At 37.7% G+C, this 24,186-nt stretch overlaps 2 protein-coding genes and 1 long non-coding RNA gene across 5 annotated transcripts; 1 reads left to right on the top strand and 2 right to left on the bottom strand.

Moving 5' to 3' along the window:
* Positions 1 to 846: 846 nt before the first annotated feature.
* cmc1 (C-x(9)-C motif containing 1) lies at positions 847 to 8,003 on the top strand. 2 transcript variants are annotated; one of them, XM_016669827.1, is made up of 4 exons: positions 847 to 962; positions 1,329 to 1,418; positions 6,789 to 6,879; positions 7,074 to 8,003. In XM_016669827.1, exons 1-4 carry the CDS (start codon positions 944 to 946, stop codon positions 7,192 to 7,194), a joined length of 321 nt encoding a protein of 106 aa, XP_016525313.1. In that variant the 5' UTR covers positions 847 to 943; the 3' UTR covers positions 7,195 to 8,003. The 2 variants fall into 2 exon arrangements, with proteins under 2 accessions (XP_016525313.1, XP_007546724.1); XM_007546662.2 differs by having other exon boundaries at positions 850 to 962; positions 1,326 to 1,418.
* Positions 8,004 to 8,341: 338 nt separating this feature from the next.
* LOC107835896 (uncharacterized) lies at positions 8,342 to 9,571 on the bottom strand. The gene is made up of 2 exons (XR_001661739.1): positions 8,839 to 9,571; positions 8,342 to 8,690 (listed from the first exon to the last, which is right to left on the bottom strand). It is a non-coding gene; the product is annotated as an uncharacterized LOC107835896 (long non-coding RNA).
* A 902-nt stretch (positions 9,572 to 10,473) lies between these two features.
* On the bottom strand, positions 10,474 to 23,671 carry azi2 (5-azacytidine induced 2). 2 transcript variants are annotated; one of them, XM_007546276.2, is made up of 8 exons: positions 23,527 to 23,671; positions 21,775 to 22,028; positions 20,734 to 20,850; positions 20,372 to 20,477; positions 19,593 to 19,726; positions 19,093 to 19,157; positions 15,429 to 15,553; positions 10,474 to 13,165 (listed from the first exon to the last, which is right to left on the bottom strand). In XM_007546276.2, the coding sequence occupies exons 2-8, from the start codon at positions 21,991 to 21,993 to the stop codon at positions 12,717 to 12,719; spliced, it is 1,215 nt and encodes a 404-aa protein (XP_007546338.1). In that variant the 5' UTR covers positions 21,994 to 22,028; positions 23,527 to 23,671; the 3' UTR covers positions 10,474 to 12,716. The 2 variants fall into 2 exon arrangements, with proteins under 2 accessions (XP_007546338.1, XP_007546410.1); XM_007546348.2 differs by having other exon boundaries at positions 20,378 to 20,477; positions 23,527 to 23,669.
* Between the last annotated feature and the right edge of the window lie 515 nt (positions 23,672 to 24,186).

Genomic DNA, 24,186 nt, shown 5'->3' with positions numbered 1-24,186 from the left:
ATCCAGTTATTTAGGATTGCCAGATGCAGTTTAAGCCTGTCATTGTTAGATTAGTTGGTCTTATGTTCTTAGACTTAATTTACCTTTTTCAAAAATTGTGAACTGTAAAGCTTTTAGCAGAAAGAACAACATTTTTGTTCAGTTCGAATCACACATCAACCTGTACTTACAGGTTGATGTGTGATTGGGTGTTTGAGAAGTAAAGTACTTACTTTACTTCTCAAACACCCAAGACTTGATTCAACATGCCTTAAAGAACTAAGATGACAAAACCCAGTTACCTATATCACATGATCACTGAATTAAGAAAACATTCAAATCCATTAGAATATAACGGTTTTCTTAAAACATGCATAACAGTGAAAACAGTGTTTTCTGCATAGAAATGATAATGCACAAGACAAAGAATTTAAAAGTCCTTACGGTAATAGCTAAAAAATCTTTAAGTGTTGAATTAACATCTGCTAAATTAGCTTTCTCTATCAGTAAGGTGCAAGAGGGTGTACTTATTTTACATTGTTCATTTGGGACATTATATTGAGGGCATAAGGGGATAAAAGACAGTTAAAAGATAAACTCATAAAATAAATGACTTGTTTTTGATTTATTTGTTTGACCACAAAACATATCTATCTATCTATCTATCTATCTATCTATCTATCTATCTATCTATCTATCTATCTATCTATCTATCTATCTATCTATTTATTTATTTATTTATTTATTTTTTTTCTGTATTTATTGATCTATTAATTCATTCCTTGATTCATCTATTACCCTTTTGCGCTCTCTCAGTGAGCCTTCGGTTAAGAGGTCTGTCCCCCCGGCGTTTCTGGGATTTGTAGTTCAGAAACCACAAATTGACGTCAGCGGAAGTCTTGGAGCATACGCGAGCTAGGTCACATTGGTGCAGTTTTGTAATGTTTTGAGCAGCTCTGCTACGATGGAGGCAACAAACACAGGTGCTATTTTGCGTTCCTTAATTATGTTCCTTGCTTTAGTAGCATTTCGGTAATTATAGCTGAGTACTGACGTTTGGTGTTCCTTTCAAGAAACGATTTGTAAAAGTTGTGGCTACAACAGCTACGTTAGCATAACAATGTGTGTGCACGAGTGGTCTGATGACCGATTATTCATGACGTACTGTTGTCCATAGGGCTTTACGTTATTTTAGTAGATTTATCTTGAATTTAGTTCGAACCTCACCGATTTCTACAGCGAAAATAGGGCTGTAGTTTGTAATGAACTGAACAGACACACAAACACTGATCATTGCTTTTTTTGTGACATTCTGTGCTTCTGTTTGTTTTTAACTGCATCACCAGAGGAAATCCCTCTAAGGCATGTGGAGAAGGATGTCCTGATCCCCAAGATGATGAGAGAGAAAGCCAGGGAGCGCTGTGCAGAAAGAGTTGAAGGTCAGAAAGAGAGAAAACTCATCTTTAAGCACTAAAACCAAACCAAAAGTTATTTTCATAAAACAGACCAAAAGTTATTTTCATAAAACAGTCCAAAACACAGTTGTACTCATTGCACCTGAAAAATGTATCCCATCAAGTACTTTTAAACCAGGAGGAGATCATAGTTCTTATAACCTTCAAAACAAGTCAGGAAATAACTAAGAACCGTCATTGCTCTTTGATTTATGTATAGTTTGACCCAAAAATATTAATGCACCTTGCAGATTTAGGTCTTATCCAAACATCTTATCCAAGATGTTTGTTTCTGATTTGAAAAAAATACCAACATCTTTCTAAACATAAGATGTTTTGCAAAAGGTTGTAGTTTGTAAGTGAATTCTCTTTTATTATTGACCATTTTTATTAACACAGAAAGGCATTTTGGGTATGATTTACGTCCATCTCAGTAAACAATGGAAAGGTCTTAAGTGACAATTGAAAACAATTTATAATTACTGATCAGCTTTCTGCATGTCTCCACTGGGATTTTTGGAAATTAAGAATTGGTTCATGAATCGGTCACCTCAAAGTCATTGAGGTCTGAAGACCTTCCAATCAGCTAAATTTTTAGCTTCTAGCACGAAATCACTATTGGAATAAAGTATGGATCTCTAACTGGACCAGTGCCAAATGTTAATATTATTTCCATTGGAATAAATATGAAAATATTACAAACATAAGTAATTGTGAGCTTAGCTGTATCTATGGCCAGTTTTAACCATAGATTATGTCAATTCACTGGATGACCAGTGATGAGTAGGTAATTAATTTACATCTATTTTGTAATTGACATGTACAAGAGCTTTAGATTTTGAAATAACAGCAATTGGCCAAATTAGTCCAGATGTGACAAAATCAGTGAAATAGCTTTGTATCATGTTTCAAAAACCTTAAGCCAATTTTAGTGTGGTGTTTTTTGTTGTTGTTTTTTTTTCATTATTTGTAGGATAATTTGTCTTTAGAATCCCCTACTGGGACATTAAAACCTTTGGACTAAGAATGTCCTGTAGAAAAGCTAAGGAGGTGTTTAACTTTAGTTATTTTGGTTTGATCATGGTTCAACTGATATATCAGAACCACAATCAATGGAAATATGCTACAATACAAAATCTTAAAAGTATCTTGCATTTAAAATACATTATTTGAGACATTAACGTGACTATTTCTCTCAGTGATTTCTTACGATGCTTAACAAGTATGAGAAACTGATTTGCAAAAGGTAGGTACAAGTTTTGGAACAGATTTATTGACAAGGACAGTTTTAAAATTTGAAAGGATGAAATTGTTGTACAAACTGGTGAAAGATCAGATGGCCTTGTAGCTGGGATTAGTAATGACACAGGAAATGTCTTCTGGTTTTACCACTCAATGCTCTTTTACATTATAAACTAAATGCACACATGTGCTGAGACATAGTTTTTTATGTTTCAGTGGAATGTGGTGAATATCTTCTTCAAGAGAGCTTTGACATGTGATTGAGTTTTGAACTGACAATTTCAAAGATGGTAGCTACATACATTTATTTCTGAGCCATAGATACTCTGTTAACCTGTAAAAATAAGTAAATTGTGGTATTGGTATTTACATTTCTATGGTATTTACATTTCTGAAAAAAAACAGACTTTATTTGCATTAGTCGTTTAGTTTCTCCTTTCAAAATTGTCTCACTAGAGTTTGCTGGAGTTTTGTCCCATTCCTTCACATAGAGCTGCTGTACCTGACTTAGGGTTGCTGGTTGTTCTTCATGGCACTGAGATTAGGTTTTTGTGAATGCCACTCCAAAATAGTGGCTTTGTTGTAACGGTTTTTGAAGTGTTCTTAGCATCATTGTCCAGTTAGAAGACCTGTTTGTGCCCAAACTTATGACCAAACACTCGAATTAATGTTTTAGCTTCATCAGACCAAATGACCTGTGTGCAAAATTTGCCAGCTTTTTAGTGAGCTTGGAGTATTTTCTGTTATTTTTTACATAATGACTTCTTTCTTGCTGAATGGCCTTTCAGCCAACATTGGTACAGGCCTCGTTTTACTTTGAGTAATGACACCACCAGCTCTCATCAGCTTCATGTAGCATCATCAAATTGATTTCTGTTTTTTTCTTTTTTTTCTTTTTTTCTTTTAAGTATTTTTCTGAATATTTCGAGATTTGGCACCAAAACATGTTAATTCTCAAGATTAAGCTACCTTTTGCATGCTTGACTTAATCAATTCCTTGTTCGTGAAAAAATAATTGTAAGCTCCTCTACCTCCCTAATCTTATTTTTTAGTATTGTATTTTTTCCCTCTTTGTCGAACTTTTGACCCTTTTGTCTTTCTTTCCTGGTGTTTGCCTGCACCTGCATCCCAAGTCGTCTTCAGCTCCGTCAATTGAGAGCCTATCCCAGTTGACTCGGCAGCTGTCGAAACTGCATCTGCATAAAAAAAAAAAACACCGTGGTCGCAGCCTTGCTCTCTCGTGTGCCCTCTTGACTGCAGCGACGCATCAGCCCGATACCTAGTTGTTGTGGTTTGCAGAAATCCGACGGCAGCCTGCATGAGCCGGCGTGGTGCTGCTCTCAGAGGGAGTCCGTGCACATGCACAGGCGGAGGTGATGGGACAGTCGGTGGCTGCGTGTGTAGTGGAAACCCCCATTACGTTACAGGCTTCTCTTCTCACTCATTTTTCACACCTTCATCCCCCGCCCTCTCGTGCTTTTGTTTTTGGGTATTTTTTTTCTTTTTTTTTTCTTTTTTTTACGTCTTGTTTTCTCTGAGCCTCTGAATGTGTCTGTTTGAGATATACAAAAAAGGGTGAAAAACACAAGTAACAAGTATGTTTTCCTGTGCTATCTTTCTCCGCGTATACGCCTCTGCAGCTTGCACTTCAGACAAGTCCCACTGACCTGTATAGATTCTTCTCAGCCTAACGTGACATGATTGTTGATGATTCATGTCGATTCTCTCTTCATGTCAAAAAGCATCTAAAGTACACAATAATAGCTTCTTTCAGGATTACGTAGCATAACAATTATGATGTTCTCTCTAAACCGAGTGTATCTTGCTCCTGTATTTTATCTCAAATATTAAACTTTGAGAAAAAAGTTGGTAAGAATAATCAGCTTTCCTTTTTGAAATTAAATTCCCAAATTTGTAGCACCCCTTCACACGTATTGGTAGAAAAACCTTGAAATCTCGAAATATTCAGAAAAATACTTTAAATTAATCTTTGATCGACTGTCAATTTTTACGCTAGCAATTTTAGAGAAAATAGACCTTTTGCTTGAGTTCATTTATTGAGTAAGGGAGTAAAAAAGGTGGATGATGTGTGATGCTGTGGGTCTGTTTCTCTTCCAGATTTGTTGGTAATCTTGTTAGTGTCTGTGTCATCAGTGCTCTCACTGAATCCCTCTGACAATAAACTGAAAACAGATCATCATGGGGCTTTTCAAAGAGCTCAGGATGCCATGCACTCTAACAAAAGTCCCAGAGCCTTTGAGGTAAAAAAAAAAAAAAGGTCCTCGGCATCACACATCATCTACCTTGCTTCCTTACTAAAGTAATACATCTAAATCAAAGTTAAACCTTATTTTTAGGCTTAGTTTATGCAACACATTAACATTGCCATTTGATTTCTCTTCACACTAACTGCTGCACTTATACTTTTTTTTGTCTACACAAATGTCAACCCCAGCTGCCTATCTTGAAGGTGGCATCACACATTTGTTCAGATCAGCTTCCTCTGACAATAAACTGGCCACACAGCTGTGCAGATGGTAGAGCTGCTGCGGTGTGGTCAGAGAGGCAACCCTCTGCAGTCTCCATCAGTACCATGGGACCATGGGACAGGGATGAGGCGCCGCTTGATTAGATTAGTCGCGCTCTTCTGCTTCTCTAAATTGGTTTTTTCAGTTGTTTTTTTTTTTTTTTTTACATTTGCATCCTAATGACAGCGTCTGGGATAACCATACTGATGTCAGCGATAAGATGTCAGGGCGGCCCTTTCAATTAAAACCTCCAAGAGAGAACTTGCTAACAAGGTGAAGACTCGGTCTTCCACACCTTCCAGTCGGCTCAGTGTGTAGAGAGTTGGGTGACAGTAGCTGTGGTGCATCCCTGAAGGACTCGCTAAAGTGTCATCTAGGGCTGCTTGATTATCGGAGGGAGGGGGGGAATCAGAGCTGCATGATATTTTGAATCATAATGAACACAGTTTTAATATGTGTAATATCCCTGTTTGCAAAGGATGTCTTGGACGCGATATTTTTCAGGCATCCTTTATTCAGTCGCTTTAAGGATGTACCTTCTCTGTCCCGCATCTGATAGAAATCGTGGCGACCAACGTGCTAAATGTTTGTTGCTAGACAAGCCTTAGCTAACTGCTAAGAATATGAACACTATGATATGGACGTAGCATTGTACGGTCCTATTTAAGTCTAAAAACCTGAATGAGTGAGTTTGGTGTAACCTTAATCTGAAAATACATTTTAGGAATGAATGAGAATGGACACAGTGAGCCAGGGCTTCGTGTCCAACATCAGTGTCTGACCTCACAAATGTACTACTGGAACAGTGGTTGAAAACTCCTATAAAAACTGTCTTGCAGACCCACAAGAGTTGTAGCTTTAGTAAAAATGATGTTCATGAGCATGTAAAGGGAAGTGACCTTTGGGCTCCTATAACATTTCGCCAGGTTATTGTGGTCTACAAAGTGTGTTTGCGTTCAATTCAGACTCGCCCATTATCTTCACACAAGCTTAACTTGCACAAATTAACACAGTTTCCCGTCTTGCTAAAGGTGTTAAGGATGTGGTTTAATTTTGTCTAAAGAGACACAATTACAGATTTTAAGAGTTGCGAACGGGTGAAATTGTATTGACTTCTGTTCTACATCACTATACAACCTAAATCCATTTTAGTCGTTAACTTGTACATCATGCAGATCACATCTAACTTAAACGTGCTCCTTTTAATTGATGCATCATGAATTCATACATTTTCATAAAAGATGCACTAGTTTTCTTTAAAGTCTCAGCTGTCGATTCTGTGTTTTTTTTTTTATTATTTTTTTTATTTGTGTTCCAAATCTTGCAACGTGTAAGAGGAAAAAAATGCTACAGATTCTTGGATAGATGTTGTTTTGGATCAAATTAGGAAAATTTATGATTTTTCCCATTTACACATCAAAGAATACACCTTTAACCATTATATCATTTTTACTGAAGTAAGAAAAGTGCATCAGTGTGTATGCAATTGGTTGATTTTGGTGCTTTGGTTGGTCCTCTGGATTATTGATCAGAACTGATCTGAGAATTGATGCTTTCCTGTTTTTTGTTTTTTTTTTCCATCCAGCCTTCAACAGCTGCTGCAAAGAGTCCGGCTTCTTTATGGTGTTTAAGTGTAGAGAAGAAAACGCAGCCCTGAAGGAATGCCTGACACAACAGTGAGTATTTTTGCACAACTTTCTACACCACTCGGCTCCACTCGCACCCCAAGGTGTCACAGCACCGCACGCACCAATAGCTCTCATTCAAGCTTTCTGATTTTCTTCTACACACGACCACTGTTCCCCGTCCAGTCTCATCATTCCCAAACTTGTCCAATAGCGGTGACTCTGTACCTTCTGTTCCCTGCCAGCTACCAGGATCCGGCGTTTTTTGAAGAGTGCAAACGACAGTACATTGAAGAAAAACTGGACTTTCAGAAGACGGGGATACCGGCCAAGAACAGGACCCAGAAACTTCCAACCAGCATGTAATAATCAAAACGATAACCACACGTCTTTCTTCTGGGCGCCCAGACTCCAGGAATTCTGGAGGCAGTTTGGCCAAGTTTGCTACTCATACTCACTTCAAGGCTGCATTGTGTGAAAATCTTTGGCATATTTACCATTTTTTTGGTTTGCAGTAGTGGATTTTATTCAAATGATCTTGTTTAATGTCCAGGCCATGTGTATAAAGAGTCGTAGGTGAAGTATGTAGAAAAAATGACTGCACAGGATCACTCCTGAGGAATTTCTGGGACTGCTGGGATGTTGCATATCCATGTTAAAGTGCTGCATATGTGCTAATTCGACTGCATCAATTGTATCAATGTCTCGGCTTGTGTTTGCTTTGTCATCAGCGCAAGACGTTGTGTGTTGCTTTTTGAAAAATCTGAAAAATATTTGAATATTACAAAGAGAAAAGCTTGGAACAACCTCTTGTAATTATGTGACGTTGTACATAATTTGTTTTCAATACAGGAAAAAAAAACAGTTGCCAGAATTAAAACTAAATAAAAATAAACTATGGCTTTTGATAGTGCTTCGAAAAGACATGTCAGCCGATTCAATAAGATTGTAATCTATTTAAGAGTACCGTAGAAATGTCTAGGAAAAAGAAATGGCTTTAAATGAAAAGTGTCTTGCATGCAACACTCATTAAGTCGACGCACTCGGAGTGTGAAGAGATTCCACACAATTAGATTTTTTTCAGTTTTATATACAATTGTTTTAATTAAATATTATGATTTTAGCAGGTGTTGCATTCTGAACAATTCACTCTGAGGAACAAAAGTTCAACTGATTATCTGCCATTCCTTTAAAACCAAGTCCCGAGAAATGTCAACATATGAGAACATCATAATTGTTATGCTACGTAATCCTGAAAGAAGCTATTATTGTGTACTTTAGATGCTTTTTGACATGAAGAGAGAATCGACATGAATCATCAACAATCATGTCACGTTAGGCTGAGAAGAATCTATACAGGTCACTGCAAGCTGCAGAGGCGTATACGCGGAGAAAGATAGCACAGGAAAACATACTTGTTACTTGTGTTTTTCACCCTTTTTTGTATATCTCAAACAGACACAAAAATTAGATTATAGATAGAAATATTTGTAAGTATGACCATTTAATCAATGTTTTTTTAGTTAAAAAAAATGTTGAGATAATGGACTTAAACAGTCGATGCCCCGACTGGGCCGAAAGAAAGACAATACCAGAGAAGAAGATGATTTGGAATTGAAGATGCCAAGGTACTAATCATGTTTCAATTTCCATTAACAATCTGATTTTTAAAAAAGTTTAAAGTTTCATAAACTGCATTAATGTAGAAAAAAAAAGATTGATTAAACATTATTTTTGGTATTGAACAAGGCGAATCATAGTTAACCTAGGACAAAGCTAAGCATGACTGAGCATTTTGGCTGAATCACAAACTTCATACGACTGGAATAGTTAGGGTTTTAATGACCTGAATCTTCCCACAACTTAACACTACAACAGGCATGAACTTCCCTGGTTGTAGGTTTTGTGTTTTATTAGACAGGAATATCACTACATGCTACTGCATCTATATTGATTTGCTATTTCTAAGACGTTTATGGTAACTGGATGAGCTGCAGAGCTTTAAGGGACAGGTGGGGGAAGATGTCCAAATGATGACTGTTAATTGCCCTGAATTGAAGTTGGGGGAAAAAAAAAAAGAAAGCCATAATAGAAACTAACTCTCCACATCACCCTGAGCACACCATGTCTATAATAAACCATGGTGGCTCTAGCATTGTGCTCTGGGGAAGTTTGTTGTGATGGATAGAACTACATACAGGAAAATCTAGGAAGCAAATATCTTCGAGCGCAGAGGCTACATTTTTAGGGTAAGGTTGTTCCTAATTAGATGGAATTACAACAGAGTGGTTGACTTTAGATCAAAGCCTGTACATGCGGTAGAAGCCAAGAGCTAAATTCAAAGAAAAATTCAAGAGTTAAGAATTAAGCGTTAAATATTGCCATTTACCAACACGCTGACTGATGGTGAGCGGTTTTACAAAGATGTATGGGCAAACTTTCACTCTCTTTGTAAAGCAAGTAGAGATATTGCCTAGAAACCTTGCTGCTGTAATAGCAACGGGGGAGGGGTTTGGTACAAATGCATGAAAATTCCAGTTCACCGAAGTTTGTGGTTGCAACATGTGTGTCTCTCTGGGTATTAATGCTTTTGCAAAGCACTGAACATATCTTTGATGCTTTATAGGTGCTACGTGTCCATGTTAACACATCTTCAAAAGTGGCATGTCAAAATATGTCATGTTTCCAGCAAGAGAATGGCAAGTGGCTACATGTGAAACTTGAAAATTGGACGCAACACAACCCTTCCCCCCCTCCCCAAAATAAAAAAAAACAAACAACAAAAAACACATTGTGTGTGCAATTTTCCATTTCTTACAGTCATATTTTAGAATTGCAAGGATTTGCTAAGAGTTTCTTCAATGTTTATAGAGCAGCAAAGCCTTTACGTTTTTAGCATTATAGTATCTTAACTGACTAACGCCCGCAGACTGGAACATAGAGCAGCACGCAGTGGGTAGCTTTCATTCATTTATTTATGTAATCATATTTACAAACAGTCTGAAGTGTGGTAAGTCTAAAATATAATCCATATCTACTATACATTGCATTTTGGTTTGCAAATTGTTTTGAGAAGTATGAAAGTCCAGCTGTAAAATAACATTTTAATAAAAATTTAAGAAAAAAAAAAAAGTTTTGAAATTGAAGAAAATTGCAAAAAAAAAAAAAGAAGCAAAAATTTTAACAACCATGGGGATTTGTGCACCCTATTTTCCCAGTCCCAGCTCACATTTCGTAAGGTCATCAAGTTACTGTCTTTCCACCATCACAGACGGCTCTCAATCAAATCAGAGGTCTTGGTGTCCAGGGAGGAAAAAAACGATACAAAAAGAATGAAGTGCAGAATCACATTTGGCAAAGTACTGAAGCCCACCATTTACATTTATACAGATATGCACATTCTGTTTCTTATGCTCCCCCATGTCTGTATTTGTACACCTGTTTGACTTGCCTCATAGAAATCACCTCCACACTTCTCTTAATTTAACAGCAACATTAACAAGAGCACAGTGCAAAGATTAGATACACTTTCATAATATTCACAAAGCTAGTCTCAGATGTTAAAGGGCAAATATCATATTTAAGAGTCATAAAATTAAAAACTGAAAAATAAAAAAAAACAGCTTTTTCAAAGCAATTTAAAAAAAAAAAAAAAAAAAAGACTTTGTAGTCTCGCCTTTCTCTTAAGCAGGAATTGAGAGACGCACGCAAATGATGATCATGTATGAAGGGTTGCTGTTGGATAAAGAAAACCAGAGTGATTTCTTCATACAAAAATACCTTTCAAGAAGAAATAGGTGGAATAGATAAGCGACCACTTATTGGCAACACAGAAAAAAAATTGAGAGAGCACTCTACAAAGATCATCTGTGCATCAAAGAGTGAGCTAAGTGGAAGTAAACATCAAGAAGTCTCTCTGTTGACCCAGCATTTGGAAAATATTGACATATTGGAAATAGAGCTAGAAACAAAAAAACAAACCTGAGAGAAGAGAGTAAGCAGACAGACCACCACAGTGACTACAGCTGTTATTTGTGAGCATAAAGTTTACTGGACTTGGGAAATGCTTTCCTGAATTGAAAATCTTACATTTTGTGCTCTCTGTCAGTACAACATGTCTGTTAATGTTGGAAAATCGTTTGAAATCAATAATTGTTTTGTCCAGAGATATCCCCTAGCATGTTTATGATAATTAGCCTTAGCTGCAAACTATGTCCTCACACAGTTGGCTCATACATGTAGTGAGCTAAAACTCTCAACAGTGAAGCTGACTGATTATGTGAAGAAAAATGAGACCTGCATAGACAGACCTCGCTACAATAAAGCAGGCTATTGTGGCTTAACGATGTTTCCTTTGCAAAACAAGATTTACAAGGTTGATGGAAACCAGAGCAATTATCTCACAACTAGTCATCAAATTAATCTTAATGCTGCCACAATTTTAGTGTTTCAATTTACAGTTTAATCAGAGGTCATCTGCCACTGTGGTGGATTACAAGCAAAGGTGGACAAACATGTACTTGAGTACAGTACTCAAATAAATGTACTCCACTACTTTCCACCTGGATCAAGAATGCAACAGTGTTTTTAAATTCCAGGGTAGGATGCCGGTTTGATAGGTCTTCAAGCTACTGCTTTCCGAGAACTTTTCTCCTGACTTCCTCCTCACTCACTGGAGTAAATAAACACACGAATCACTTCATGAACTTAAAACCAAGCTGCAGCCTTCACTATAACTACTTTTGCATTGAAAATAAATGTACAGTGTTCACTCTCCGGCAACTTTTGGTCCCCTTCTTGGATGCCTTGAGCTTAGCACTACTGTTCGTATTATGATCTATAAACTTGAACACAATGGAAAAGTTGTAAAAATGATATTTGCCCTTTAAGATTGAAGAGGAGTGTATGGGTCTTTAGCGGCCAACCAAACAGCGATGCACATTCGAGGTACAACCGAGAACTCCACCCCATCAAGTTCTCTTTCAATAAAATAATCACAGGCGAATTTAAGGAGGCAGGTTGGTGAAACATGATACTTAAAATCTCTTTATATGTAAAATCTCCAGAGAGATGCAGTGCGCACAAGCAGAACTTCAAAATACGACGTTAAGGCCTTAAATGAAAAGTAATTTTTGGATGCAAATAGGTCAGTTTTAATTTGGTAGCTGCTGAAATTTGGAAGAAAAAAAAATCTACTTTTGCTCCTATACGTCCGTCTTCCATCACTGTACAAAAGCCTTCATTCCTACACATCTCCATAACACGATGAGACGAACAGGGGCTACATACCTTGTACAATTTACATTGATCCAATGTATAAAAAAAAAAGAAAAAGAAATTGCATTGCAAAGGTACAATTATACAAACTCTACTACAGTGTTGTGGCTCTAGTGATCCGGGCCCATGATGTGTGGAGAAAGGAGGCCCCTCTGAGCCCTATTAGGTTTATTACCATGAAAAAGGCAGGCGGAAGAGGCCCACACACACACACACACACACACCGTTTCTGCATTCACAGGCACGCTGTTTTATGTGCATTTACACCCACAAACTCAAATTAAACTGCCTGTATGCATGCTTGCACACACTAATGCATGTGTGTACAAGGACACATACAAATGGAGATATGAGTTGGATTCTGTCAAGGGTCGGATGTTTCTCTGTAAAGTCGGATATGTTCACCGATGCGGCGTGCGGAGACGACAGTTTTTACCTCAAAGGACCTCCTCTGGCCTTATTCGGTTCCCACAACAAGCAGGTCCAAACCAGTTCACCACCACCGAGTGGCTAAATTAGCTTAAGGCAGGTTAGGTGGTAGCTGTGTGGCCAAGCTGGAGACTTTGTCGGTCCCTTTGTTGTTTCTGCCGTGTTGTTACTCGTCAGTCTAATCAATACGGCTTGGCCCACTCAGCACTGGGGGGGCTCATTGGAGTGAAGTTTCCCAGTGACGACGACGAATTGGATCCGTTGGAGTGTCCCTCCCAGAACATGGCGTCAGTGGGCTTGGGGGGGCTGGGGAAGGAGCGTGAGCTGTCGTCCAGGGAGGCCTGATTCAGGGGGGGCGGTGGCAGCACCACGGCGCAGGCCTCGCTGCCGACCAGCGCCTCCACCAGACAGCTCTGGGAGGGCCAAGGCCCGTTGTACCAGCAGTCCTCCCTCAGGCTGTCTGGCAGAGGGGGGCCGGCAGGCGGGCCGCCGACAGCGGGACAAGGACGGCCGGAGCATGAGGGGACCGGCGGGGCGCTAGGGGGGCGGGGCCCTGGGGCCCGTATGACTGGGAGGTTGTTGTTATTCTTTTCCACGTCGTCCAGACACTGGACAGGGACGGTAGAAGCAGCTGGAGGGAGAAAGGTTTGGAGAGATAACAGTGAGAGAGAAAAAGAGCTGAGGGATGAAAAAATGGTTGTTGTTTTTTTTTTAATTATCATTTGAGAACTTATAAAAACATATGGAATGACGGTGGCAATGTCAGTAATGGAAACCGATAAATCTGTTGCTGTGTTTTACATTAGCTTTCCTCTTTATTCAGTAAAATGTTTAGGATATTTAAGTAGGAGATTTAGCTCAGAAATATTTGAATGTTTTGAGATTGTTTTGGTGTATTATACCAAGACCTGTAGTTTTACACCTTGCATAGTCTCTGTTAGGAGTTTACATACACACATTATGGCTATTAATGTCATATTAATTTGAGGCCTTACTGATGTTTTTGGCCTGTCTGTTTTGGAATGGCGGGATAATTGCACAATGTACAGCAAGAAGAATCTTTAAAAACAAGAACTGGGTAAACATTTTGAATTTACTGCAGATTTTCTTTCCTCCCATATGTTGATGTGCCCCTTGGCCATGCACTTAGCCAAAAGTTGGCTACCAATCCATTTAGTGAAAATTTGGGAAACAGCAGGGTCTACAACAGCGAACCCACACGTTTAGATGACCTCTACCGTCTTGAATAGGAAGAGCGGTCAAACAGCCATCCGAAATGTATTATTGATGTAACAAAACCTTGTAGTTTCTCTGGATCTTGCTAAATGAAATGTAAATGTGGGTGTGTGACTATACTGGAGTCCGTATGCATATAAGCCTGTGTAGATGTGAGAAAATCCATAATAAACTCAAATATTTTCACCCAACTCTTGCTTTTAAACGTCACTTAAGTTGCTTGCTGTGTGATTATTCTGGATTAGAAAAAAAAAGAAAAAAAAAAAGAAAAAAAAAGAAATTCATGGCAATAATGAGTGAATGCAAACATTTTAATACTGGAAGACATTTTAATATAACACTCAGACACAAATTATGTTGTTCATATTACTTTAAGCACTGCTACTATGAAATATCTGCATATATTATAAGATATTAAAATAAATATTTCAGCTTCTTTCTTTCTTTCTTTTTTTTCCCAACCTCCCTGCATAGACAAAGCCACCTGTCTCTATACGGACAGCGTCTCCATACACAAATGAGATTGTGATCTGAAACACACACCACGGCTTTGATTTCGAATCACCACCTTGGGCAAATATTGAAGTTTAAATGAGACTCACTGTGCAACTGTTTTCCTTTGTTATTAATTTTGCCATACCTCTCTTCATCCACACATCATATATCCATCCATCTCTGCCCTGCTATGCTTCCATGAGATGGTCTCCTGAGTCTAGGATTTGAATAAAAGTGATTCCAAAGGAGGAACATTAGAAGAATACAGATGCACAGAATGAGTGAATAAATAACACAGCACACTCTCCTCCCCCTTTCTGCCTTTTTTCGCTTCTTTCACTCCATCCGCCTCGTCCGAGCCACAAGACCTCTCTGTTTTTCGGTGGGATAAATGCAGCAAGGTTTATTTTCCTGCTGTATTTGGTTCTAATTTTCCACCTCCTGGCCTCCTTCTCTCCCGTCACTCGACAACAGAGGTAATGGCAGCTGGCGGCCGTGTGGAAGGAGGGGAGCGAGGGAGCAAACCGTTTTCATAATGTCTTTTATTAAAGCGTTTCAGTAAGTTTGAGTGGTACCTTGTGTCTCATGACACCTCTGCAGAAACTGAAACAAGACGCGGGCCGCTTTTTAGCGAGCAGAACTTAGTTTTGGAAAATCAGACAGATGCAGCAGTGATCCGCTTCCTTTGATTGATTGATTTATGTATTTATTTAGTTTTAGTTTCTGTTTCGAGAAGTTTCAAATGTGAGTGCTTAAATACAAAAAGACGTCTGGACAAAACATAAATTCACTTTAAAAATGTCAGATCTTCTAATGTTCTGATACGTGTTTAATTGATAAATTCTGAGCAGAAAAATTGACTTAAATTACACATAATTTTTTCCCCTAAATTGGACGTGTCCAAAATAAATAAATAAATAAATAAATAAAATCTCTCCTGCACAGGCATTAAAAGTATAATTATCTTATCAACATTGTGAAAGCTGAGCTTATCCTCTCTTGCAACACTGAGGGTGGTGTGAAGATGAGTGAGGGGAGCGGAGAAGTAGAATATCACCTACGATGCACAGAAACTCAAACATGGAATGGTGTGGATAAAATACGCCTTCTTCCTCTGTGTGCGTGTGTGTGTGTGTGTGTGTGTGTGCGCGCGCGCTGCTCACCTTGTCTCGTCTCGCCGATCAGTGGCCGGAGCTTCCTAACCAGGCTCGTCTGGAGCCTCATCTCTGATTGGAGACGGGTGACTTCGCAGCACAAAGCTGCGTACGTTTGCTGGACGTTCCTTTCCCTGCGGATCGGATGGGACGTCGAGTTTAAACCACACGGTGGAGTCAGAAACATCATGACAGGAAGCGTCTTGTGGACCAGCGATAAAATGAGGAAAACCTTTTGTCTTTAAGATTAGGAGTGGGGGGGGGATGCTTTTTCACGATTTAAACAGCTTCCTAAAGGAGGAATACGGCTAGAAAAAAAACATAAAAGAAGCTTAATTAAATTATTCATGCGATGGCCTGCTGCTGGAGTGCCTTTCTTTGTGATAACTGTGTCTCTGCTGAATGACTTGTCTCTTCGCTGACACATTTAACACCATCAGCGACTGTGCTTGCACTGAGGATAATCGACTCGCAGCAGAAGTTCACGTTAATCAGAAACATTTTCGTAGAAGCTCAGAGATTCTGAGATAAAACAACTCCTCACCTACAACAGTGAGGAGATGTGGGTGTCGTGTTGTGTTGTTTATTCAACAACACGACACGAATAGTTAAAAAAACAAAAAACAAAAAAAAAACATGAAATAACTCATACATTATGGTGCCCTTAAAGCACCGAGTAGTACAACTTCACAGAAGTGCACTTAATAAAGTCACACAAGTATTTTCACTCATGACTATTTAACAAAAGAAATTAACTCAACATTCTTCATTTTTAAAACGTTAGGAATGCTATACATTTATAAATGCATGTTTGAATTTTCACACGACCAATTTTGAGTGGTTTTAACCCACTGGATGGAATTTAAATGTGATAAAAAGGTATTTTTAAAAAAATGCATGTTCTTCATTCATCTCAGTTGTCAGTAAGATTATAATAATTCCAGACTTTGTTAATTTTTTCTTTAAGGAGCCTACCTTTTATTTTTTTCCACTCTTATCATAATTCCATTGCTCTATAATATGCTTTCTTCAATATATGAAGAAAACTGACACATTATTTTAGGGATCGATTGACATAAATAATGTCAAATTTGTAAATAGTAAATGCACAAAACAAAACAAATGTATTTTTTTACATTTGACTACTTTTCATGTTTGTGAAAATATGCAAAAACAATATTAATAAATAAAAATAAAAAAAACAGCCCTACTCTTAGTTTAAACTGTAAATGTAAAAATAATTTAAGAGTGGATTGATATAAGCCATCTACACTAAACAAAATGCTTTAACTGACCACAGATTGTAAGGGTTGGGAACGTGAGACCAAATAATATCACTTATTTGTTAAACAGGCAAACAATTTATGAAGAACAACTGAAACATCCGACGCATACATGGGGAGGTCAGAGAAATGTGAGACTAATTCTGAGTAGAATTATTCTGATTACAACTTATGAGCCGCCAACCACCTGTGAGTCAAAAGTAAACACAGAAACTGAAACAAAAAACAAGATGAAACAGCTTCAAAAACAATGAAAGGCAAAGTTGTTTTCCTTCACTATTAGGTTTTAGCAGAAATAGCCTGACATTTGCATTTGCAACCTTCTTAGGAGGAAGCTCTGTCTTTGCTGCAGGCCCGGAATGAACTTTCTACTTGGTCTCTTCACTTTTGGTATCAGCATCTGATCACCTCAGCTTACAAAAGCTAGAACCTTTGGCATAAAAACCTCTATAAGTGCAAATAAATAACATGGTTTTTTTTCTGATCTTTGACAGATCAAAAACAATAAAAACATACCTAAAAAGTACAAAAAAGTGAAATAGTTTGTGTCACCAGCAATGAGGAACAATCTGATGGCTTTATATTTTTCTATGCATAAGCCAAATTATATTCTAATTATATTTGACTTATTTTTCAAAATAAAATCACAAAGAATGAATACATATCCTGAGCAAACTTGAAAGGTAATTTAAAATAACTGAAAATATGCTTAATTATGGCAAGCCTTCGAGGACATACATCAACAAATTTAAATAACCTCCAATTAGTCATTGGAGGTTATTTAGCCTCCAATGACTCCAATCACCTCCAATGATATTTTAATGCTTTGATATTAAATCTGAAAGAGAGAAAAAAAAACCCCACTACATTTCTTTAAGGTGGTTTTGTTCCTGTGTTATTTAAGTGCTTTAACATAAAACTGTCCAAGCTTTTCAAAGATTTAAGGACTTTTAGTTGTAGAAATTTACTCTGGAATCTAAATTTCCATGTCATTAATGCACAAAAAAATGTTTTTTTGTTGTTGTTTTTGTTACATTCATTGTCTGAAAAAAGAAAAAGAAAAAGAAAAAAAAACCTACAGGGAACCCACGTATGTGAAGAGAAATTAACTGACGTTAAAATCTCAGAAAGACATTATTAAAACCAAAGCTTAAAATTTGATAAGATGCTCATTATGATCTAACTAAATGCTGAGGAGCTTCAGAGCTGAACAGACTGCTTTGCAGAATGTGATGTGTATTACACGGCACCCTCCTCTAGTGGCCAAACAGGACAAGTACACTCAACTGTGAAAGCACAGCAAGAGATGGCTTACACAGAATACTGTAATAATGATAATTCCTTTCTTTATATCTATTTTAAAGGATATGTCCAGGGTTTTAGCTAAAAGCAGTGAATGAATGAATTAAACATATGCTACACAGTAACAGCAATGATGTCATTTTAAATATTATTTCACACTGAAGCAGCAAGATACAAAGTGTGCAAGGCATCTAAAATATGAGCAGGTGGGAGTTTATGGGTTCAGCAATCATTCAGTTAACTATATTTGCTTATATAAACTAGGTTTCTTAACTTGCATAAAAAAAGTTAAGAAATTAAAATTTATTCCTGAATTTTCCTGAAAATATGTGGGCATCATAGTCTCCTTAGTTTGCATGACTAGCGTATCTAACAATCTGAAGGAAAAAACAACAAAAAACAACTGAATATTAAACACTTGTTTTCAAGATAAACAGAATGTACAACATCTAATCCAGCTGTAGCTTACACAAACAGTGTGTGTTTGTGATGGAAAATTTAAAAAAGCAGAAACTCAAATAGGGTAACGTTTTTACTGCTGATATAATTACATGTCGGAAAAATGGATGTTAATATTTAACTTAAATTACGCAAAAGTCTTCATACCCCTTGGACTTCATCAGATTTTGTAATGTTACAGCCACAGTTTAGTGAATTTCAGTAGTTCTTTTTTCTTCAACCAACACAAAATAATTCATTAGTGTGATGCTGAGAAAACGTTAATGAATCATTTGGTTTACATGATTCAAACACCAGGTGTGGTTAAAAAAACAACAACAATCAAACAAAACAAAAAAAAAAACAAAACAAAAAAAACCCCCTCCTCCCTCTGCATATCATCCTGAACACAGTATTTTAACGGTGAAACATGATGGTACCAGCATCATGCAAATGTTAGGTCAAACTTCAGACCTAATTTGAAAACCGTAATTCATTTTGTGTTGGTTTATCACACAAACATCAGAATATACGTATGAAGGATGGTTTTTTTTTTTTTTTTTTTTTTTGCCAAATGTTACATTTATAGTTTGTAATCGCATAAAAAAATGTTTAAGATTGGATAATAATATCAAAACTTAAGAGACTACCTTGAACTATGCTTTCCATCACATGTCTGGTTCAAGTCTGGTCCATTAAGGCCTTGTGATTCCTCCTGAAACAGAGGTTAGAAGATAAGAAAAAACTTTAAATAATCAAACACAACTGGCTAAAGGATATATATATATATATATATATATAAAAGTAATAATAACATGTTTTATACAGTCTATGCACTGATGGAAGGCAACACAGCGGAAATAAACTGTTGAGCTCATTTGTTTTCTGTACTGAGGACGTAGAAACGGCCTTCACTGTGTCCTTGCCTTCTCTTACCTGCTTTTGGGTAAAATGTGATATTTAAATGTATTTCTATTTCTCTCCATGTGTCAGTCTAGATCTTCTATCCCTTCTGTCCTTCTATCAACACCTACACAGTTTTGCGGTGTAACCCGCTCTTCATAGGTGCTTTTTTCTACTTTACTTATTTTCTTAGTGTTACTTCAGCATCCTCTCCTGTCCACTACTGCCTGCCCCTGTCCTCACTCACCGTGCTTCTCTCCAGCAGCCGGCTGTTCTCCAGCATAACCCTGTCGAGGTCTTCCTGCAGTTTGCGGATCTGCAGCTCCGTGTCGACTCTCTCCATCTGCCAGCAGTCCTGAGGGCTGTTTAGGCTCTTCATCACTGGAAATAAGTCCAACAAAAAAACAAGATTTAACTAAATACAAAAACATTTTCAGATTATTTTTAATTAAGTACAACATTTGGCACATTTATATATTTTATTTCTATTGCTACAAAAAGACAACTTGAATAGCTTAAAGTATTATCTTACATGATAAAAAAAAAAACTAGCCTTGTTTCAATTAAAAAAAAACTTGACAACTTAAAAAAATTACTACAAAAATTATTTCAATAACACTTTAATCCAATTTTAAGCTTTAAAGGCAGTTTTAAATCAGAAATTAAATTATTTTAAAATATTAAAAACACATTTATATATAAACACATATAGAAAAACCAAACAACATCCAAGGGTGCCAAAACAAGAATAGCAAAAATGTGGTTTTCATGTTATCACTGTGACATGACCTTCGGGATAAACTGGGCTCTCAACAACCAACAAAATCAGATATCACATATTATAACATCTCATGACAGATTACTGTGTTTACCTCTGCGTGCCTCATACAAGCTCATTTTTAAAGGCAAACAGAGGTATAAACGGTGCACATCATTACTTTTCTCTGTGTCAAACGCGTAGCATTTCTGATCCGGTTTCTGCTTTGGTTGTGTATGTGGAGGAGAGAGCGGGCCTGTGTGCTCTACCTGTACCTTGGGTGGTCTCCATCTCAGTCCTCAGCTGAAGTATCTCTAACTCTTTGGCTTGGAGTTGCTCCGTCAGCAACCTCTCACTCTCGCTCTTCTCCTTTTTCTGACACAGAACGAAAGAAAAAGGCAGTGAGGTGACGAGTCAGCATCAATACCAATGCACCAAATTCTGTCTCTCAGTCCAACATTGCCTAGTATATAGAGGAGCTCTCTGCTCTCACTGTTCTGACACAATACAAGAAAAAAATACATTTTAATCAATGTAAACGTAATAGTACGCAGGGTTTGTTCACTTTCTTTATGTAAACAAAATGAAAATAGAAAGTTAGCTTATGAGGGCTTTAAATGAAAAAACAGACCAGCTTATTAAGCTCCATCTGCAGGTCCTCCTTCTCGATGTAGATTCCTCTGTAAGCGCTGAAGGCCTTGTTCACATAATGGGGTCCCTCTGATGGAGGAGCCTCTGGCCTGAAGAGCTACAGTGAAGAAAAATAATGTGCAATATTGAAGAAGAGAAACACAGCAGCCTTTATTTTCCAAGCTGATAGACATTCTTGGGGTTTTAATGAAACGTCTGTGACAGGACCTTGAGATATTTTTCTTTTACTTTGATGCCGATACCGGGCGCAGCAGTCAAACTCAAGCTTCTATTTATTTCGTCTTTTCCAAACAGAATATGCTAACGCTAAGCAAACCTCTCTAAAATGTTAGCTTGTTTTCACACACCTAGATTTTTCTCACCTGCACTTCCCGACTTCTACTTGTCTGTGACTTGCAAGCCTGAAGCATAAAACGCCGTCGAAGGACTGAACCGGTATAACATACCTGAAGAATGCATCAGCATAACAGCGAGCATTGTTCGCTTGGCATACGTTTCACACTAGGAGCTCAGCACAAGAATCACTACTACGTGTAACGTTCTGATCAGTGGTATTGTGAAATCCGACAAAGTCAACCGACATGTCAGGGATAACATTGTGGAGAAGATTAAGGAGTAGTTATGTTACAAAAAATCATTCCAAGCTTTGAGCTTTGAGTCACTCTGACGAAGCAGCAGAGATTTGCAGAGCTGGTCGGCCGGAGTGCTGAGGTCATAACTTTCTTCTTACTTACAGCCAGATTTATAAAGACTTTTCTGTAAGCCATGTAGGGGGAACGGCAAACATGGAGGAATGTGCTCTGCTCAGCTGAGGCCAAAACTGAATTTTCTGCCCGACATGAAAAGCACTCCCACCAAACCTCACCATGAAAACCCCCGTCACTGTGGTGAAACAGTATCATACTAGCATCATGCTATGAGTTTGTATCTCTTGCATGACTTGACACTTCAAATAGACACTTTTCAGGCAGCACATAATAACAGTGTAGTTTTAGCTATTTTTAAATATTTCCATCCCTACCTTTTCCTCTAACTGCTTCACCCTCTTCTTCAGCAAAGTGTTCTCCCGCTCCGTGTCTCTGAGCCTCTTCTTTATGTCCTCGTAGGCAGTGACCAAGGCGAAGTGAGAGGCAACGGACTCATCGCCGGCACACACAGACACCGGGCTCTCTCCAGCGGGCGTGTAGGCCGTCTCGTGCTTAAGGATGCAAATGTCATCATCTACTGCCAAGGGCTCCATGTCTTGACAGAGGCCTAGTCCTTAGACGGGAAGACCTGAGAAAGATGGCAGGCACAGTTTTAGTTTACTTTTGTTGTGAAATATCTACATATACAACATCAGACGGGTTTTTCCTGACCAATAATGAGCTCATCTCAAATGATTTAGGTTTTTTTTTTTTCCCCTTCCAAGAACTAAAATCGATAAAGAGAAAAATGTATAGAAGGTTCTTTGATTGAAATAGTAGTTTTAAATCTGACAGAAAAAAATATTAACTAGAATATTAGGATTATGGTCACTATTTTACAGTTTTAAAGTATTGGTTGTTTTGTACCTGATCTTTTCAGGCATGAAATGGTGCAGTCAGTTTCATAACTTTTTTTTTTAATAGACCTCAATTTAAAGTAATTTTCTATATTCTTAAACTATACGGGGTATTAATCCAGAACCATGTGATTATATGCATCAGATTATATCTAATGAACTCATGTTTGAATTATTCTCATGTGATTCTAATTTTTAAAATGGCAACTAAATGCTGTAGGTAGATGTGCTTATACACCAAACAAGGTGGAAATTCAAACTCTTTAGTATTTGACCTGAAAAACCAGACATGCCCAATTCTGATCTATGACCGAAGCACCTCTAGTATGCTCTCTTCTTGCCTGGAAAATAGAAAACTTAGTAATTACTGTCTTGACACAGAAACTGTTATCATTTTGTGGTTTTCTTCATAATAAAAAAAGTCAAACATCCCACCAAGAAAATATCTACCTAAGCTTAAGCGTCTGAATTTCTCAAAAGGAGCAGAACAAGAACTATAGCAGTCCAAAGCAGTCATCTTCCTCAGATGGGCCAGCACCAGGCAGACTGCAGCTAATGTTAGTTGATGATGTCACCATGCAATGATGCAGCAAACACAAATCGTCCAAGTTTTATCAAATAAAAAGACAACTGTTTTCATAGAAATACGTTTCAGCATGACAAATGCGCAGGATATTGCAGCTAAAAAGTCGAAAGCAACCTCAAAAGCACAGCCGCTTACTTTTAATATCCGACTCCGAGGTTATAAAGAGAACGCTAACCCGACAAGCAGAGAAAACGAAAGTAAACGTGAGTGATCCATGACGAGAAATGAGGCGTCATTTTGATCAAACTTCCTTTAAAAAACAGAAAAGCTAACGGACAACATTTTATCCATTAACAAAAATAAAGGCATCTTTATAACAATGGAGACAAGCAACCGCCTCAATCTTGATGTAAACAATCAGTTAAACTCGTTTACAAAGGCTGTTGCTAACGTTATAATGTTAGCTTTGGTTCAACAATCATCTCAAAATAAAAAAGCAGCATGTAACAATACAGACAGCTCCATTACATGATGCGGAAGAATACAACGCAATCACGGGATGATGAGTCTCAACGTTACATTTCTCACAAATAAACCTGAACGATCTGTTGTGATGATAACAGCTAGCTAAGCTCTGCTAAAGTCTTTTGGCTAGGTGAATGAAAAATGAGCCCATTATTTGTACACTCTCGATTCGTACTAACCGTGTTAGAAGCTGTCCTCAATTAAATATCAGCTGGCCACATAGGGCTACCATTTATGCTAAAAAAGAGAGACCCTATATGAGAGGGGGGAAACACAAAGAGACGAGGCTGGCTAGACATTCGCAAGTGGTCGCTCCGAACTGACAGGTGAGGAAACAAAAACTTCCGGGAGTCACTTGACTGATCAGGTCCTTTCAAAATAAAAGCGTAAGTTTTATTTAGGCGTCCGAGACCACATGTTTTTGGCAACAACTTTCACGCTGAGGTTAACGTCTGTCTGTTGTCAGTAGTTTAGTATGATTGAGGGTAAGTTTAGTCTGAATTAACACACACATACACGCAAAAGTAATATTTTAACGACATGTTTCAGATTTTAAAACAGCATGAAGGCGTACTAAAGCAGCTAGCTGCTAGCGTTACCCATTAACGCAAAAAAAAAAAAAAAAAATAAAAAAATAAAATACAGCATTGTCGAGAAATTCTGCTGGCATAAATTTCTAAACTGAGTTGTTTATTTTTCAGAAATGGCAATGTTTTAGCACAGGGGTGTCAAACTCCAGTCCTCGAGGGCCGGTGTCCTGCAGTTTTTAGATGTACCACAGGTACAAAACACTGGAATGAAATGGCTTAATTACCTCCTCCTTGTGTAGGTAAGTTCAC

This window comes from Poecilia formosa, unplaced genomic scaffold, assembly GCF_000485575.1.
Source record: "Poecilia formosa unplaced genomic scaffold, Poecilia_formosa-5.1.2 Scaffold0, whole genome shotgun sequence".
NCBI classification, from domain to species: Eukaryota; Metazoa; Chordata; class Actinopteri; order Cyprinodontiformes; family Poeciliidae; genus Poecilia; species Poecilia formosa.
The sequence above is the reverse complement of the archived record's forward strand: the minus strand, read 5'-3'. Positions and strand labels throughout refer to the sequence as shown.

Coding starts and splice junctions, on each gene's coding strand:
- azi2 (XM_007546276.2), bottom strand. CDS start 21,993: ATGGAGCCCTTGGCAGTAGATGATGACATTTGCATCCTTAAGCACGAG. Junction 20,851..21,774: donor TGAAGCAGTTAGAGGAAAAG/GTAGGGATGGAA, acceptor TCTTCACTGTAG/CTCTTCAGGCCAGAGGCTCC. Junction 19,727..20,371: donor GGAGACCACCCAAGGTACAG/GTAGAGCACACA, acceptor ACTTATTTCCAG/TGATGAAGAGCCTAAACAGC.
- cmc1 (XM_007546662.2), top strand. Junction 1,419..6,788: donor CTGTGCAGAAAGAGTTGAAG/GTCAGAAAGAGA, acceptor TTTTCCATCCAG/CCTTCAACAGCTGCTGCAAA. Junction 6,880..7,073: donor AAGGAATGCCTGACACAACA/GTGAGTATTTTT, acceptor GTTCCCTGCCAG/CTACCAGGATCCGGCGTTTT.